The 18,013-nt window shown below is 40.7% G+C and overlaps 1 protein-coding gene across 2 annotated transcripts; it reads right to left on the reverse strand.

Moving 5' to 3' along the window:
- Nucleotides 1–68: 68 nt before the first annotated feature.
- Nucleotides 69–17,271, reverse strand: lcorl (ligand dependent nuclear receptor corepressor-like). 2 transcript variants are annotated; one of them, XM_074696673.1, is made up of 8 exons: nucleotides 17,104–17,271; nucleotides 16,113–16,178; nucleotides 14,933–15,018; nucleotides 14,645–14,771; nucleotides 13,181–13,405; nucleotides 12,979–13,051; nucleotides 2,058–7,627; nucleotides 69–1,975 (listed from the first exon to the last, which is right to left on the reverse strand). In XM_074696673.1, the coding sequence occupies exons 1-8, from the start codon at nucleotides 17,195–17,197 to the stop codon at nucleotides 1,968–1,970; spliced, it is 6,249 nt and encodes a 2,082-aa protein (XP_074552774.1). In that variant the 5' UTR covers nucleotides 17,198–17,271; the 3' UTR covers nucleotides 69–1,967. The 2 variants fall into 2 exon arrangements, with proteins under 2 accessions (XP_074552774.1, XP_074552782.1); XM_074696681.1 differs by lacking the exons at nucleotides 69–1,975; nucleotides 2,058–7,627 and adding an exon at nucleotides 7,771–12,116.
- Nucleotides 17,272–18,013: the final 742 nt, after the last annotated feature.

An 18,013-nucleotide genomic window follows, 5' to 3' on the forward strand; every position in this document is an offset into this window, starting at 1 on the left:
TTTTTTTAATCATATGTCAATAAAAACTGTTACACATTTTGTTTAATTCAAAATCTCTTTATTGTTCCGATCACAGACACCTATCGGCTGCTTCTGTAATGGACAGTATAAAAACACGTGATGAAGAAAAATTACAACAGATGTTTAGCACCAAGTTCTTTAACAGAGAGCCGACAATAAATCACACTGGACCACCTCACCTCCATTGTGTTGAAATGATAGCCATAGTGACAAATGTGCGACAGAACTCAGACACACAATACTTAATACAAATTTTAAGTTTGACTTACAGTCAGACATGTTGGAGCTTTACAGAGCAAGTCAGATATTGATCCAAGATTAGCATATCTATTTTCTGTTGTGCCTCATCCATGGCTGATTTAGAGCAGTAGGACTAGCTGAGCCTTTGAAGAGGTAGGGCATCCCTTGCTTCAAACTTCAAGAACATTTAACAAAGAAATATTTTCTACCACCATGTTAACTGAAATTAATGCTAGCACATGTATGATAAACACTTATGCTTTTATGATAGTTAAAAGGCTTTGCTTAGGAGAACAACAAGTGGAGTAAAGTTAATGTATAGTGATATTTCTTATTGTCACATCACATGACTGGAAAATAAAACCAAACATCCCGGCAAAAGGTAGGGTACATCCATTTGTCTGTGAGCAATAGAATACTACATACAAATAAAACATCTGCGTTTGTATTGCACCAAAAATAGTCTCTATTTTTACAGTAGGGCTTGGTAGTGGGACATGGGATGTGCAAAATATGAGGGAGGAATCTGTGGAGTGGGATTGATAATCTCTGATGAAATAGTGCAAAGCAGGGATCCAACATATAGTGAATGTGTAGGGTAAAAGGGAATAATAAAAAAGATGAGTTTTGAAAAGTTACAAAAATCAACCAAATAAATGCAATCTGCTTTCTACAACTGCATCATGCCACGTACCTCCTCACTTCATTTATACCACTGCATTGTATGTAATCTTTTGGATGATGTATGTTTGTTCTTATTGCAGTTATAGTAGGTGCTAAGAGTCAACAACGTGTGTCAAATACAGTAAGAACTGGAATTCAATACACATTATTATTGTAGGGCCAAACGACCAAAAGGAACAAAGAAATAAACCAAATCCTTCATTTCGGCCTAGGATTTTTGGCCAACTAAATCCAAGAGAAAATAGAGGTAACAAAACAAAAAAAGTGACATTAAACTAAAAACTTTTGTGAAGTCTAAAATACAAAAGATTCAAAACAATCTAATCTCTGACAGTGCCAAAATAAGTTGAGATACAATAAATAACTGTAAGAGCTTCTTGGGGTTTAATGCATTTAAAATTAGTTTCTACTTAAAGGGATAATTCAGTTTCTTTAAAGTGGGTGTGAAAGGAATACTTGTCATACAAAAGCATAAAATGTCCTACATTTACTTAGCCCCCATTCCGACTCCCTTGCTTCCTCAAACAAAGGGACCAAGCAGACTAGTACCCCTGTGGCTAATACACTTACTGCTGATATTTAGCTCAAACATTCCCACTTCAAAAAACTGAAAAACCCTCTAAGATTTACAGAAAGAAGTCATTGCTGTGGCCTTGATAATGAGGTATCTGTCAGGGGAGATGGCACTGTCTATAAAATCAAGCTATTTCTTCCCATCCATTATGAAATGGCTCACTGTTCAAGCACTTCTTGAAGACTGTTTGCCTTAAGATCTGATCTACTACACACAATATGAATGATCAAGGCAAGATGATAGAAAATTAAATGACACATTCTGTACATACTTATCCAAGAGTAAAAATAGTGCAACATCAAGCTTTTAAGTTAGACTGCTACATAATTGCTGAGTGTAAGACCAAACCACATGAGGGTGGTCGGTACAGGTGGTCAGCTTAATGTCCAAAGGCACCACGTAAAACCACAGTCCCTTTTCCCAGTTAGGAGGCTGCCTCATGATTCAGTTATGTTTCTGTCAAGACAAAGAAGTTGGTGCTTAAAATTAGGAACATATGTCTTAGAGTAATGTTAAATAAAAGAGGCAAGGTACTCACCAAACACAAAGTCACACCATCTGGGCCCGCTTAGGCCCCTCATTCGCGATTGTCTCAACATTTTCGCTGGTGGTGATGGTTGGTTGGTAGATGGAACCCCAGGACTTTTGTATTTGCCGTTCTGTCTCCCATGTTTCCCCTCATTTTGCTCATGGACTAATTGGGGTGCAGAACCTGCAAGCTCTCTTGAGGCGTTCCTACTTGAGCTTCTCTTTCTTTCAGTTTTCACAGCTTTGACAACTTCAACCAGTTCTCTCTCCCTTCTTGCAAAGTGGTATGCTGAGGGGGACCCGTCATCCAGTGTCACAGTACAGGAGTCACACTCTTCCTCAGGCGATTCATTGTCTGGAGAGTTGATCTTCCTCAGAAACACCCTACACTCCTTTAGTGTCTCAGGACTCCAAGCTTTAGAGCAAAGATTCTGCTCCTTGTGTACATCAACAGGCTCACCTCTTTGTTCAGCAGAACTTCTGGTAGGACTGTTCCCCAAACAGTCAGACAATCTTATTTTTGCTGATCTTCGTAATGCATAACGCTGTCCAGATGCTGTCGGTTCACTTTGACCTACAGCAGTCCCTTTTTTATTCTTTTTACCATTCTGCATCTTTTGCCACTCCTCTCTTTTTTTCTGGGATAGGAACCTTATTCTTGCCCTAGAAAGAGTGGCCTGGTACTTGCCAAATGCTTGACTTGTTCTCCATTTGATTCCTTCAATGAGCCTGCCTTTTGCCAGCCTAGGGCTGAAAAGTTGACGCCTAGTATTTAGTGTTGATTGAGATGTGTTATTCCTCATCCTCAACCTTCTTTGAGCCATCTGATGTTGCTCAGGACTTTTTGGCATAATTTTAGCAAATTTCTTGATGTGTTTGCGGAGTCGCTCTGCCTGAGGACTATAGCAAACACTTTTTGTATAGGCTGTACGAGGGAAGTGCATAAGTTCATATGCATTGCGTGAGCTTGCCTTCTTAACAATAGCAAGGGACTGTGTCTCTGTGGTCTGCATAAACCAGGAGCAGAGCTGCTGCATGCTACAGGACCTTGGTTTATTTGGAGGACAGTCAAACAGTGTGCGAATCACGGAGGAGTGTTTTGACTTTCTAGTAAGCAAACTGTTTCTCTTTGGGCCTATTTTGTGGTTATATGAAATGTCTTTGTCTTGATTTTCCTCACTGTCTGACACCCAGGTGTCAGAGATGAGCCGAATTCGCTTGGAAAGCTCCTGATTTGTAGTCTTTTCCTCAGTTGATGCTGTCCACCACCTTAGGGTCTCTTTAGGGGTAAAGATGGAGTCCATGGACAATGCGGCCACTCTGCTCATGTCTTCAGTGATACTGATTCTTTCAGGTCCCAAGAGTGGTCTTTTCCCCCCAGAAGCTTGTGCAGTGTTTTGCTGCTCACCCTGTCTCCGTTCATTGCTTACCCTGTTCAGCAGAAACTGTTTAGAGCGCCGTAGAAGAGCATTACTGTGGCTGTATGATCTAGAAGTGGAAGTTGCAACTGCATGCAGGAAGTGTATTGAAGGTTTTCTCACTCTCATTGACTGTCGCACTGCAACTGACTGGTTTGTCAGTTTGTTTTTACTAACATCTTTTGTGTCTACCCCTTCCTCGGTGGGACTGCCCTTGCTTGTTGATTGATGATTGATTGTCCAGGGCTCTTTGGCAATTTTTGTTTCTGACTGAAGTGCCTTCTTATGAATGGGTGTTTTGGGAGACTGCTGTGTCTCTTTATTTATCTGAATCTTACGCCGTCGGGGTGATACTGTTGTAACTGTGACTGAGATTCCAGATATTTTAACTTTTGCTGGTCTGCCAGGTTTCCTTGAGGCCACAGAATCATCCCTCTTTTGACATTTGACTTTGCCACTGAATTGAGACAAACACTGCTTTGCTGGGCTCACAAAATTTAGTTCCTCAGGTAAAACTGTTGAAGATGTTTTGATATCACTTGAGCTGGTCTTACAGTTGTGCATTAAAATTCTTGAATCACCACTGAGACCTTCTGCTTGCCAAGCATCATGTAATTCTGTTTGCAGGTGGTCATAGCCCTCAGAAACGGTTCTCTTATTCCTCCTTGACCTGCCATACACAACTGTTATTTTTAAGTTCTTGTTTGTGTTCTCTTCAATTTCAGGTGATAATACAGATGTCCGATTTTCTGTTTCCTTGCATTTGTCTGCATTCACTGTACTCTGTTTGCGTGGTCGGCCAATTGGCCGCTTCACTCTTTGTTCCAGCTGTGGTCCTAGCTTCTTTGGCCTACCTGGACGCCTTTTTGGAGGTGTGGTTTCATGGTAAGACAAAATATTGCCTGGGGATCTTTGGCTCTCAGGACTTCCTACCCGCTTAGTTGGAGTTCCATCGCCTGATCTTCTCAAACTTATTTTAGGAGATGAAGCTGACTTGGTTAAGGAGGCAGCCTTGCTTGGTGTAGTTTTTGACTTGCTTGGAGAAGGAGTTGACTTACTTGGCGAAGAGGCTGACTTGCCTGGTGAAGTTTTTGACTTGCTTGGCGAGGAAGTTGGCTTACTTGATGAAGGGGATGTTTTGCCTGGTGAAGTTGTTGACTTGCTCAGTGAGGGAGATGATTTACTTGGTGAAGGGGCTGACCTGCCCGGTGAAGTTGTTGACTTGCCTGGTGAAGTTGCTGACTTGCCTGGTGAAGTTGCTGACTTGCTTGGCAAGGGAGATGGCTTGCTTGGGGAAGGAGGTGTCTTGCCTGATGAAGTTGTTGGTTTGCTTGGTGAGGGAGATGACTTACTTAGCGAAGGGGCTGACTTGCCTGGTGAAGTTGTTGACTTGGTTGGGGAAGGAGCTGTCTTGGGAGGAGAACAAGGTGACTTGAAAGGTGAAGTGGCAGATTTTACAGGGGAGGTAGCAGAGTTGGATTGGGAAGAACTAGATGGTACTCTTGAAGAGCAAGACTCTATGTTCTGGTTCTTTTGTTTCTGAGGTAGCCCTGCCCAAGAAGACTCTTCACATGGGTCAAAAGGTTCCTGTGCTTGTCCATCAGAACTAGTCACTGCCGACTTCAGACTATATCTAAGCCCTTCTTCATCATTTACTTGTGATACAAACATGAGCTTTATTGGGCTTGTGTAATGGACTTCGGAGCTCTGAGGACTCTCAACGCATGCAGCAGGTGTAGTGGTGACCTCTTTACTCAACAGAACTTCTGGAGTTCTTGAAACTGTCTTAGCGTCATGCTGCCTTTTTACAGAGGATCTCAGCCTTCCAAAAGGTTTTGCAGCAGTGCTTCTGCCATCAGTCCCAGTGCTTGAGCAGTGTTCTGTAGGACAGTCTTTTTCAACAGTGGTATGTGGAGAGTTTTCCGATATGCATTTTATTTTTTTATCAGAGTGTGCAAATTTCTTCTGAGCATTTTCAGGAGAAGACAAAGGAGCTTCCTTGCTTGATTCATTTCTTGATTCGAATGAGGTGTCCACAGCCTCTGGATTTCTGGATAAGGGATCTTGTGTATCAGTCGAAACCTCATCCTTTCTTTTTGGGTTAAAAATGCTTTCAGAGAAACATGCAACAAAGAACATTTTCCTGGGCTCTGTGACATAGGAGGAGAACCGCGGGGGAGGGACGATATTTCTTTTGGACCTTCTTGTGTCATTGGTGTGATGTGATTGGCAAATCTGTGGCTCTTTGATAGATCCATGGTGTTCTGTTCCTTTACCTTGTTTATTGTCAGAGTTTGAAGCTGATGAAGCTTCTTTGTGACTCCTTTCTCCTCCAGCACTGATTGATGGGCAAACCTTTTTACGAGGCCTGCCAGCTTTTTTAACTGAAATGGCATTTACTGGTGTTGCTTGTGTTTCTACATCTTCACATTTTGAGCCTTGTTTGCAATACTTGCCCTGTGTCTCTGGGGTAAGAATTTGAGAGCCAGAGATTAGATCCTTTTCCTCTGCAGACACTTCCCTTAATTTCTCTTCAGCTTTGATGATCTTGATTTCTTCAGTCACATTTACCGACTGCATCTCTTCTTTTACTTTGCCCCTTCCATTTTCTGTTGGGAAAAAGTCAAGCAGTCCTTCCCCAACTTTATGATCTCCGACATGTTTTGCTTCTTCCTTTTCTATTTTTGACTCCTCTTTTGCATGGTTCAAAGCCGAAGTGTGTAATTTAGAAACAGTAATATTTTCATCCATCAATTTTGACCTTTTTGCTAGTGGCCCCTTTTTTCTGCTGTAGGTCTGATCAAACATGGCAAGGTCTCGTTTAATTTTTAATGTCTGCCTTCTAGTTGAAGCACCATCAGATGGCGTTGCCATAGCAGCAAGGACTTCTTGGCGACGACGGTATCGAGTGTTTGGGGACTTTGGCTCTTTGCTATCATGGCGGTTGAATAGCTCACTGAGATTGTAGTCACTAGCACTGCCTGTGTGAAGGACAGTTGTAATAATTTCAGTCAGGTGAGCATCAGCATGAAATGTTAAGTTCTGGCTAGATGAAGGACACTGGGGCCACTCCTTTTCAGACACATTAGCAGCAGTGGAAACCAGAGGTCGGTCCTTTTCTATAGGTTTAATTGTCTCTAGTTTCTCACTGAAGCGATCTACAACATCTTGCAGTAAAGTCCCACTTGGGTTCTGCTTGTCAAGACGAGCTCTTGGGGACTGGCGCTCTTGGTCCTCTTCTGTTGCTGTATCAGTGCTTGATCCATGGTGCCTTCCATTCACAGGATCATTTTTTAGCACAAGGTCAGCTTCCTCCTCTTGTTTATGATGAAGAAGAGAGGGTGGCTTTTCATTTGTCTTCTTGTTGATGTCTGAGGGGATTGGAGATAAAGGGGGTGGAGAGGGGCTCTGCTCTCTCTTTAGCACAGGGCAAGGAGGATCACCGTCTCCAACTCCTCTTTCTGTTGTTATCTTCACCGGCATTGGGCAGGCATGGTTTGAATAACAGGGACATGAGTGGGGGTTGTGTTCATTACAGCAGATCGATGAGGAAGGGCATATACTAGCTGCAGCAGTGCACAGCAAAGAGGATTTCGACAAAGAGGGAGAGGATGCAAATGAACCCACTTTGTTGTTCATATGACCTACAGCCAGGCTGTGGCAGGAAGTGCAGTGAAGCCTCTTGGGGCAAAGAACGGTGTATGTTTCCATCTTGCAGCTCTGCACACAGCCACAGCTTGTGCACAGAAGGGCTTCACGTTTACAGCTTGTTGTAGTGTAGTGACTGATGCTACAATTGGACTTAGGGTCTTCCGAATGACACACTGTGCCTCCAAGACCTTGATGTTCACAGTCAACTGAGGAGTAAGAAAGGCTGCTGTTCTGGGCTTTACATTCACTTAATGGGACTGCATTAGGTTTAACATCATTATGTGCGTTTACTCCACTGTGACAGCTGATGGTCTGAGTTTGAATTACAGGTCTGTGGTTGACGAATGACAACAAGTTTTCCTGGTGTGCCATCTTCAGGATCTGATACAGTAAAGAACTGTGTGTTGGGCAGAGTGATTTGAGAACAGCATCCAATACAGAGCTCTGAAGACACTTAGTCCCTCGCTGTCTCTTATCCCCAATTTCTTCCAAAAGTGATGGCAGCAGGGAGCTGGAGGCAAAAATAAAAGATTGGAAGTTTTTACTCATAACCACGTCCACTTACAAAAAAAAAAGTACATACAACAAGGCATAAGGTTTAACTGTTTTTTAAATAAATAAATAAAGACAAGAAAATGATTAGAATTAGTTTATTGAGGTTTTGCTGATGGCAAATGATAACATTCTGCTTTAAGCAGCAGGTAGATTGTAGAAACGCTCAAACCAAAATCTTTGTCTGTCAACAACACTTGTCAAACAAAATGTCTAGAAACTGACATCCAAAATAAAACCCTTCATCAATCAAATAAATTAACAGTTATAGCAAGTGCTGTTGGTAATTTCATTTCAAGAAAGTGATTTTAAAATGTTAAATAGCATAAAATTTTGCTAATAAATAGTATTTCTACCATTTAGGTACTGTATTTGTCCAGACCCTGTATGTAAGGGTGTAACTGGAACAGATGCAGCATACGATTGATACATTCTGTTGTGTTACTGTTGAGTTTGGTAAAAACCAAATCATTTCCAAAAATAACAAAGTATTTATCTCAAAATAATCACTAAACAACCACAATAGTCAGGGGTGTCATTACAAGACTGAATAAATTAAATGGGCTTTCAAAAGCTTTCATGCAGGTAACAAATACACATTTCACATTGCATCAAAGTGCCCAATTAAAAATCAATAACTACAACAAGCCAGTAAAATCACATTTTTGAAGCACAATCAATAAATAAGTATGCAGCAACAACACAAGACATGTTTTTACATTAAAGATGCTTTTCATAAATCATAGTGCAATCAGTGATTTATGCATAAATTGCAGATTTTTTTCTTTCAGTCCAAAAACACAAAAATGACTCAAATGCTATTTGAAAACAAGCCGGAGTGTGTTCCCGGAGTATACTGCAATAAAAGTTACACTGTGGTGAAATTATCCATTTCTATTTCTGAGGTGTTAAGGCTTGTTTACAAATTGGTCCTTTGATATAAATAGTAGATTATTCCCAGAGTAGAGCTCAGACTGTACAATGTTGTAGCCTCAGTAAGAGGCAGCATGTACAGTTGTGAGCAGAGACATTCATATGAGGAGACATCAGTGTTTGTATAGTCATAATCAAAAGTCTGGAATTCAAAACAATTTGATTTACAAAAGCTTTAAAGGAATTTAAAAAGCTTTAGGCTTTAACTACAAATAACACTTACAAATATCACAAGGACAAATACTTGCACTAAGATTATCATCTTCCTGGTTGTAGAGAAGAACATGGCAGATTTCCTGTAATTGCCGCTTGAATTTGAAATAATATTCTTAATTCACTAAGAGCTTGGTATCTAAATAGTCAAACTAAATAGAACTAAGTGTTATTGATGCGAGATTCAGACATGGTGATATCAGCCTGACAATAACCTAACAGACATTTGTCAGAAAAAAAAAAACATAGATGTTTTGTAACATCCCAACAGAAAGAAATCACTGAGTTACAAACTCCTTGCCTCCAATGAAAATTCCACCATATGCCCCCTAAAGTCGTCTCGAGGGAGCGCAAACCATATTCTGTGCACAACTGTAAACATAAAGCATGTGAGGAAGGATGTTACTGGTGCACAGTGATGATTTCTTCTTTTTGTAAGGCATCTATGCATGTAAGACAGCCAGTACAATTTACATCACTTATGACACCATTGTTTGTTTACATTCTGGTTCTGGGAGGTACAGTAGGTCCCTGTCATTTCAGCTCTGATGAAACTGTGCAGATCTTGAAATACAACAAGTCATAACTGGCTGGGACTCAGTGGATGGCTTCTGTGTGCCTCTGTGACACGAGTGCCTGTTATGACACACTAGTCACTGAGAATATCATGCAGTCTAAATCAGGCATCAAACGTCCCTTCATAACAAAACTGATGAGTGTTTCTGAGCGAACAAGGGCTCATACCCCCAGCAGATTTTGTGTCATACAATACAATATGTGAAATCTGACAGGCAATGTAAGTTTAGAGGTATATGTGGCGATGAGGTTAGAAAGATAGAGAGACAGGCAGGCTGATATCACAGCAAAACAAAGAGAGGCAGCTTTGTGTGGGGTACCCTGAACTGCTGCTTTGGTAGTAGCACTGTTGATGGAAAAAGACCCATCTCAGAAACAGACACAGGACTTGATCAAACATGAAGCATTTTCCCAGAAACATACAAAGAAGCCTATTAGCCTTGTACTGAATCAAGTCAAACTGGCAACCTTTTTCAAATTCTGCAACTACCAACTAACCTTAAACGGTCAACAAAATCAGCCATCAAATTATTCAACCTTAATAATTGGCTACAGCATCATGCAATACATGTCACCTTGCAATCACTTCTCTGTAATAGGTATGCATCACTGTGTCGGGAAAACAGCTCAGTAAAGTTTAAAGCAGCAGTCATGTATGAGGTTCACGGTAATACAGCTACAGTAGAAATATTAGTAAATATCTGATAACAAAATAAGGAAATTTCCACCAACACTACACACACCAGATACACAAGACACACATTTCCCAAGCTTATCAGTGCACATCTTAAAACATGCTGAACAGTTGCATTTCAACTACACTCAAAACATCAAGACTAGCGCGCACAAATAGAGAGGGAAAACTATGCAGACACAAAAAGGCTTTCTCAAGCTAATCTCTTCAAAACTCACAACGAAGCTGTAACCATCACAGCAGGTTCAACTGTACAATCTCCCTGTTTTAGAGGTGTTTACTCAAAGCAATGAGCTTTTAATCCTTTATAATGGCTGTAAGTCACTTCAGAAGTCTGGGTGAAAAAACCCAGAGAGAGATAGAAAGCTGCAAATGACAATCATCAAGCTCACAAGGAGCGTCAAGAATACGTAAAACCTGAATAACCTAATAATAAACACTGAGCAAACATGACAGTCACACTTTTTTTAATCTCAGCTCTGAGAGGTTCACTATTTTTTCTCCTACTTGATCCTGGGTGATCTTAAAGGAAACTATTGGTCTTATTCTAATCTCAAAATACCTAGACTTCAGCCTCGTGGACAGTGCACACCAGAAGGATAAGTTTTTCAGTTCTTGAGGTCTTTTGATTGTATTGTTTGTGACAGTTAGGTAATTATAGTATCCAGGTGATTTCCTCAAAGAACTTACAGCTTTGGTGGTAAAAACTGAAGGTACAGGAAATAGCAGCAAAGAGCATCACTGCTTCCTGAAAACTGCTGCATCTCAAAGTTTCTTTAAAAGGTACCCAGGATCAAGCCAGAGAGAACTAGCTTTAAGTGAGACTGTCACATCACAGACATAAAGTTTAAAGACCTGAATATTGATTTCCATATATTTGTAAAGGCATGTGTTGTGTTTGAACGAGTGTTTTCAGAAAACATTTATCTTCCAAGAGGTGATGAGTTCACATGTTGAGGAGTTCAGAGGTTTGTTGGACTAGAGCCCCTTTGAGTCAGCAGCTGAGGCAAGCGTCCCTGAGAAAGTAGAACCGGCCACGATGCCTGAACCAGACGAGTTGGAACTGGATGAATAGCAGTTGGCAGATTTCTTCTTGGGTGGGTTCTTCAGTGTTCCAGTGCGCTCTTTGACTTTGTATTCCAGTGTGCTGTGTGGCACCCCATAAACCCCCTGGGCCTTGGAGACGCTCATACGACCTGCCATCACCATGGTGATGGCCTCTTCCAACAGGTCATGGTCATACTGGCGGTATCTTCCACGTTTCTTTCTTGGTTGCTTGTCTTTATCCCGGCCACCTGCTCCATCTTCTAATTCATCCAGCGAGGACCTTCGTCCCAAGCGATGTGGAGACTGGTTGGTGAGGCCCACACAGCCATGTGCTAAGAAAGGAGGTCTGAGCTTGAAGAGAGAAGAAGGTCGAGCAGTTGCTGATGGAAAACTTGTTGTACCTTCTGTTGACGAGGAACGTTGGTGTAAGATTTCCGAATTCTCAACAGGGATTGACCTATTGTGGTCAGACAGGGAGCGGACCTGAGGAATACGCAAGGATGTGGGTGGTTCCAAACTGGGAGTGGGGCTTGGTGGAGGCTGGAGGGCATCCCTGAGCTGGGGGAAAGACTGTGTGAGGTTTTTCTGTAGACCACTTGGCTGAAAGAGGGTCAAAGAGGACGAGGGAAAGCTTAAGTCTCCATTATCCTCTGTAGCTCCAATTTCTGCTCGTTCTGCCCAAGCCGCAACCTTCTGAAGCACAAGGCGGGCTTCACCGCCCAGCATCGATGACATTACGTTGTATGATGTCACTTCATCCCTGAAATCTCTGCTTCCTGATGCAGTTTGATGACGTGTTCCAGACCTCCCCTCAGTCCAGCTGTCCAGAGCTTGCCTCAGGGTGTGGAGGGGTATTCCATAAAGCAATGCAGCACGCTGCTCATGCAGCCTCCCTGAGCGTATATCTTTCAAGGCCTTGGATAGCAACCCCTCAGACAGCTCCAAGCTCCTCTCAATGTACTCTTCCTTCTGCCTGCACTGCCTCCTAAGGATGGGAGGACCAAACAGCAGGGTCAGGATGGAAGTGATGGAGAGGTTTGTTTTTGTTTGTTTTTTCAAAGGGGACAGGGGAAGGGTGCAGAGCGAGGGGTCCACTCCTTTATGCCTTGTGTTGGTAACATCACTGCGAGTGTTTTGTTTCATGTCTGTCTGTTCTCAGTCTGTTTCTGGGCCCTCACACACACTCTGCTGTGTGCCTCTCACACACACATTCTTTGTGTGCGGCAAAGCCTCTTCACGTCCAGGTGGGACAGTCTGTGAATGGCTGGGGTTACTTTGGCACTCACACACAACCCCTGAAGTTTTGTGATATCCTTTAGTGAGAGTCCTACATGCTTGAGGGTTGAATAATCAAACTCAACATAACTGGAGTAAGAACGGGGATAAAATCATGAATAATGCAATGTTCTCCTCATTGTACAATCATGAACTGTTTGCAAATGTCATAATACGATGCCATAGTTGTGACGTTACCGTTCAAGAGATAAAAGAGTCAACCCCAAAGAACATGAACACCAAGTACAAGCTAACTCTGGAAATGAACTGACCCGAATCAGACTAACAACATAAGTGTGAAAAAAATTCAGGTCATATAGGACTAAATAAGTTAAAAAGATGGAGACGTGTGTACACAACATTGTGACTACCTATCATGCACAGACTTCATTTCAGTAACTGTTTGTTCAAACATTAAGATTAAACTATGTGAAAACTCTGTTGCACTTAAAAAGAACCCCTGGTTTCAATCTATCATAATGGTAAGACTTTCTTCTAGTTTCACCACAAGGTAAAATACCAACAAAGTTTACAAAAACGTCATTCAGGTAATAAAAAAGTATATCTCATACCCTGAGGCTTTGTGATTGGATGATGAAGACGCTGAGCAGGCAGACTTTCTTTTAGAGAGGTCGAGCACGCCATCTGCAACAGGAAACCAGTATTTCAACGGGTTAGATTTTGAGCAACATCTTTTAACCATTAATAAGCATAATGTCTTAGGCTACAAGACCTGATATTATGACTTTAAGATCTCTCTGATAGGTTTTGTACCTGGGTCACTTTCACTCTCTTTCTCCTCCAGGGTTCGACTAACTGTGAGGTCCAGAGGGGCATCTGATGTTTCTGAAAAAGGTGATGAGGTTCTTGTTGTAACACCATGTGTACTGGTATGGAGCAGGCACTTGGATGCATACTCCTTGGCAAACTGATGTATCATCTTCTTCATCAGCTCCTGGGCAACCACAGGGATGTTGGAATCACAGCCAATGGATACATCTAATGAAGGACACAGAAAACAAAACAGAAAAACTGTTGCATCAAGCTTAAGCTTAAATTTTCATACGGAGAATGAAAAAGAATAAGTGTGACTTCCATTGTTATTTCAGAAAAAAACAGTTTAACATTGATATCCTACATCAAAACACTGTATATTGTTGAAAAAACATAATGTAATGGTTTGCAAAGCTTTTAAGCCCTATGATTGTTTTTATTAGAATAAATAGTGCAAAGACAAATCAAAAACTGACTATACAATTTCATTATTTAGAAAAAAAATATGCTCTATTCACATTTTTTGTGAGGCACAGGTCTTGAAAAATTTTTTGGGGGGGGCGTTGTTTACATTGTGTAAGGTTACCTCTCCTCTCTGTAAACCAATCTCTGGAGTTTTAGAAAGAAGTGTTTCATTCTTGTCCAATAAAGGATTTCAGCTGCTCAACAGCTCGACGTTTCCTTTGTCATGTGAGCAAACCATTTTCACTGCGTGACAAGATGGTACTGCATGCAAGCCAGCTCAGCCTGGACCCTTCTGCTACAGAGCCACGCTGTTGCAAAACAGGTAGATAGGTTTGTCTGCCCTTAATACTATCGGCCTTGCCTCTTCGGGAAGGAGATTTCTCCAGCTTCTCTGAATCTTTTAAGGATATTGTATAGGGTGGACGATGGAATCAAATTGCCAACATAAGCCCAGGTTCCATGTGAAAGCTTAGTTTGTCTTCATTTTGTGTTTTTATTGTAGTTTAGGTTTTTAACTTAGTGCTTGACGATCCTCTGTTTGTAAAAGAAAGTTGTACTTCTTTTACAAACAAGGCAAGACCCAGCAATTATAGTCTGCTGCGCACGGATACAGAGACAGGAAAACACCAAGACAACACTACATATATTTCCAGAATTTGACTGCAAACAACAGGAGCCAACTGCTGAAATGTTTCTACCAAAGCTTGTCTCTGAGTGGTACATTAAAATCTTCTTAACAGATAAAATGCACTAGGTAGTACTTTTATATCAAAAGCAGTATCTTCCCAACTGTCTTCTTCAGACACTGTTGTCTGCTGACAGGGCTGCAGAATACCAGAGCAATCTGCAGTCCCTTGGGCAGTCAAATTGAATTGGAAGGTCTTCATGGTTACAAGGTGAAACTCGTTTTAACACCTTTAGCTCCACTATGTCCCAAGTACAACGATTCTCCAAAAGTGATTCAAAAGGTGAACAGACATCTGACTTCACTAGACTCACCTTTCTTATGAAACACAGCTTGGAGGAATCTGAAGGCTGATTGGTTGCCCTCAGAGATAGATGGAGCCTGACAGGGAGAGTAGTCAGAGGGGGAGGAAAGAGGCGACATGGCAGCAGGTACTTGATCCTATAAGAAAAGACGAGAAATTCTATTACAGCTTTTTTTATAGTGCACTGCAAATATCAAACAGTGTTCTTTATCTGTTATAAGGTTTAAAGTGTAAGATGTTAAGGCGACTAAACACACTTAAATTTTAGCTGATGCTTATTAACAAAGGTTCATCTTACACTTTTGTCCAGGGGAAGGTTGCAGAAGGAACACTGGGAACAGTTTGCATCTGACGACCAGTCATCCACTTCTTCAGGTTCACAGTCTGCAAGGTATGAAATCACAAAACAGGCAAAGGTAAATTAAGATATATTTATGATTGAGCAGCGTTTTCACTGTAGTCCAACTCTGTCATGATGCAAACGTATTTTCTAAAAGTCACGACAGTGACTGTTTGCTAAGAAAACCTTTTAATGAGCAAGGGGGATATTATATTTGAGTCCAACACACAGATAAGTTGGGACATGAATGAACTATGGGGAAGATTTTTTGTTTTATTTTCAGTAAGACTTCTGCCTATTCAGAGTATTTTGGTCACAGTTGAGAATGTTGCATCATCTTCCTTTGTAATTTTTTTTGTGCAAATGGTAACTTTACAGATGACTTATAAGATTCATTAGTTTAAACTTGAACAATTTTTATTCCTGGTGGATCCTTGTAGTACATGCTTTGCAAATTGCAACTGCCTTATCTTACATAGAAATAATATAAAGCTTCTGAACAGGTGGTGCCATATTGACACGTCAGTTTGCTTGGCTGCATGTTTTACTGCTCTCTGATCCATGGCACACCACATACTGCAGCTGACTGTGTTGACTTTTTGAGTACAAAGTTACAGGCAACAATAGTGGTATGTAATGCATATTTCATGTTGAAGTGGTGTTTTTCAGAAAGTGTGTGTTATTGCCATACAGGAGGTCACAATTTTATATAATTAGCTACTGATAGTTATTTGTTTCCATGCAGGGAGGCTACTGGTGGAGGGGCAGGAAGAATCTAACTTTGAGTGTTAGAATTAGGATATAATTGCCATTTCATAAATTTAACACTGACATTTAGTAGGCCTTTTGTTGAAATAAATAAAAGAACATTATTATTGAATATACAAAGTGATTCAAACTTTCTACTGTTGAACAAAGGGAGCTCTCAGTTGTCATGCATCCAAATCTTGATAGCTCAGTTTTTCCTGTGGTGTGCAATTTCCAAACTGTCATAAATGACATATTCATTTTCTGGTGATTGAAATAACAAACAGAGAGCGACATGCCTAACACTGTTCACACTGTGGAAAATTAGAAAATAACATGTATGGATATATTTCTGCTTAGAGGTTTAGTATGAAACACTTAGGAAACCCACCATCAAATAAATTAAGATCTCTCAGCAGCATCGGCCCATAGATTCCCTCCAGTATGCTTTCAAACCCTGCAGGACAAAAAAAAAGAAAAGAAAACACTTCAGTGTTTTTACAAGGACACAAATACCTGGTAGGGTTCGAGTTGGGTTATCTGTGCCCAACCCTAGCACAATTTGACAGCAACAGCACGTGACATGGCAGATAAGTGCCCAACTATTCAAAATAAGCACCTAACAGCTGACATCCAGGGCTTAAATAAACACTTTCTTTGTGTTTCAAAATATCTCACATTGGAGTACAGCACTCATGACAACACATACACATAACACGTTCGTTTGGTTGCCCTTTGGGAATCTTGTTTGTTTTGATGTTATTGCGCTTTCATGACACAAACAAGAAGCTAACTTTCCTCAAACTAGCATTTAGCATACCGGCTTCCATAGCATTCAATTTAGTGTTTAAAATAACAAGATGTAGAAGGAAACCCATAACCAAAGACCAGGGATATACGCGCTTTTCTCTTATTGCACTGACATTAGCTGCCTTAACGTAGCAACAATCCCCTCCCCCAAATAATACCAGCAACGCTATGGTTAGCTTAGCTTTTTAGCATGATAATAGCACAGCAAATATAAAAATCTGTAAACAAAGCTTGTTAGCGCTTAAACTGTGAGTATGCGACCGCTTATTTAATATATGTCAATGTTATGTTCATGACATCCTCTCCATCACATTAAAAACACCAACTGAGCTAGATGGGGATTAGCAGGCTAGCTCTGGTGGACAAAGAAAGGTGTTAGCAGTTATGTTAGCGGCTGGTAAATATTAGCCTTACAGCAGAACTCATCGGCTAAAGCTGAACACATAGCTAGCTATTCTTGAGCTAGCATTAGATAGTTAGCTTTGGTTAGCGCTCTCTGTACTAGCGGCTGAAATATCTTTCTATTGTAAATTTTTTGTCCACCAAAATATGAATCTGCACATGGCTCGTACCAACGCAGTGTATCAGCTTGTGTCGCCAAGAATCAAGTTCCCGCCGAAACCCTTTCCTTTCTGCAGAGCATTTTGAGCACTGCGCGGTCGCCATTTCTCCTTCCCCCCTCGCTCCCTCTGTTTTAACGTTACGATAGCAAACAGCCTTCAACCTCTTGTTTCCTAACCCCTCTTTCTTCTTCTTTTTGAAGTCCTCATGGTATAAAACGGCATAAACACCATTTGCGCCGCCCGCTGGACAGGAGTGGGCAGCACATTTAGAAAAAAAAAAAAAAAATCAACCCCAACCACTGATAAGGCCCAACCTGCACCTTTCATCTTGCAAAACTTTTTCTTAAAAAGAAAAGTGTTCGTAGAAAAGAAGAATAAAGATGATTCAGTCAAATGCAGGTCTTTGAAGAGTCATTCATTATGAGAGTGGGTTATAGTGCTAATGGGGAACAGAGTCTTAAATATTTAAAAACACTAGCTTTTCAAGCAATAATATACAATATTATCAGTGATATGTGTTGAGTTCTACAATTGATCCTATTAGCAATTGCAAAAAGAATTTGCTGGTGAAAACACAAGATTCCAACCTATTCGTTTGATTGTTCCAACTAATATTCACACATTATTTTGACCCAACAATTTAATTTTGATATATTCTGGTATATTTTGGTTGATTTCTTAAAGAAAAAAAGCCATTGAGACTCAAATTTTTTTGCTAGTTTGGAAACTATAAATCTTTATTCTGAAGCAGCAAAAAGCAATATTTAGAGCATCACTAAACTTTAAAGTCATTGATCAATTTATCCAGTAGTCCAAATATTAAGTCTAATTTATCATTACCAAAAACATGAAGGAGAAAAAAAAACTCTCAAATAACTCATGAAAAAGCTAACACATGGCCAGAAATGTTTTGAATCCT

The sequence above is a fragment of the Halichoeres trimaculatus genome, unplaced genomic scaffold (assembly GCF_033239565.1).
Source record: "Halichoeres trimaculatus isolate MK-OKI-2021-1 unplaced genomic scaffold, fHalTri1.1 fHalTri1_scaffold_2, whole genome shotgun sequence".
Classification (NCBI taxonomy): Eukaryota; Metazoa; Chordata; class Actinopteri; order Labriformes; family Labridae; genus Halichoeres; species Halichoeres trimaculatus.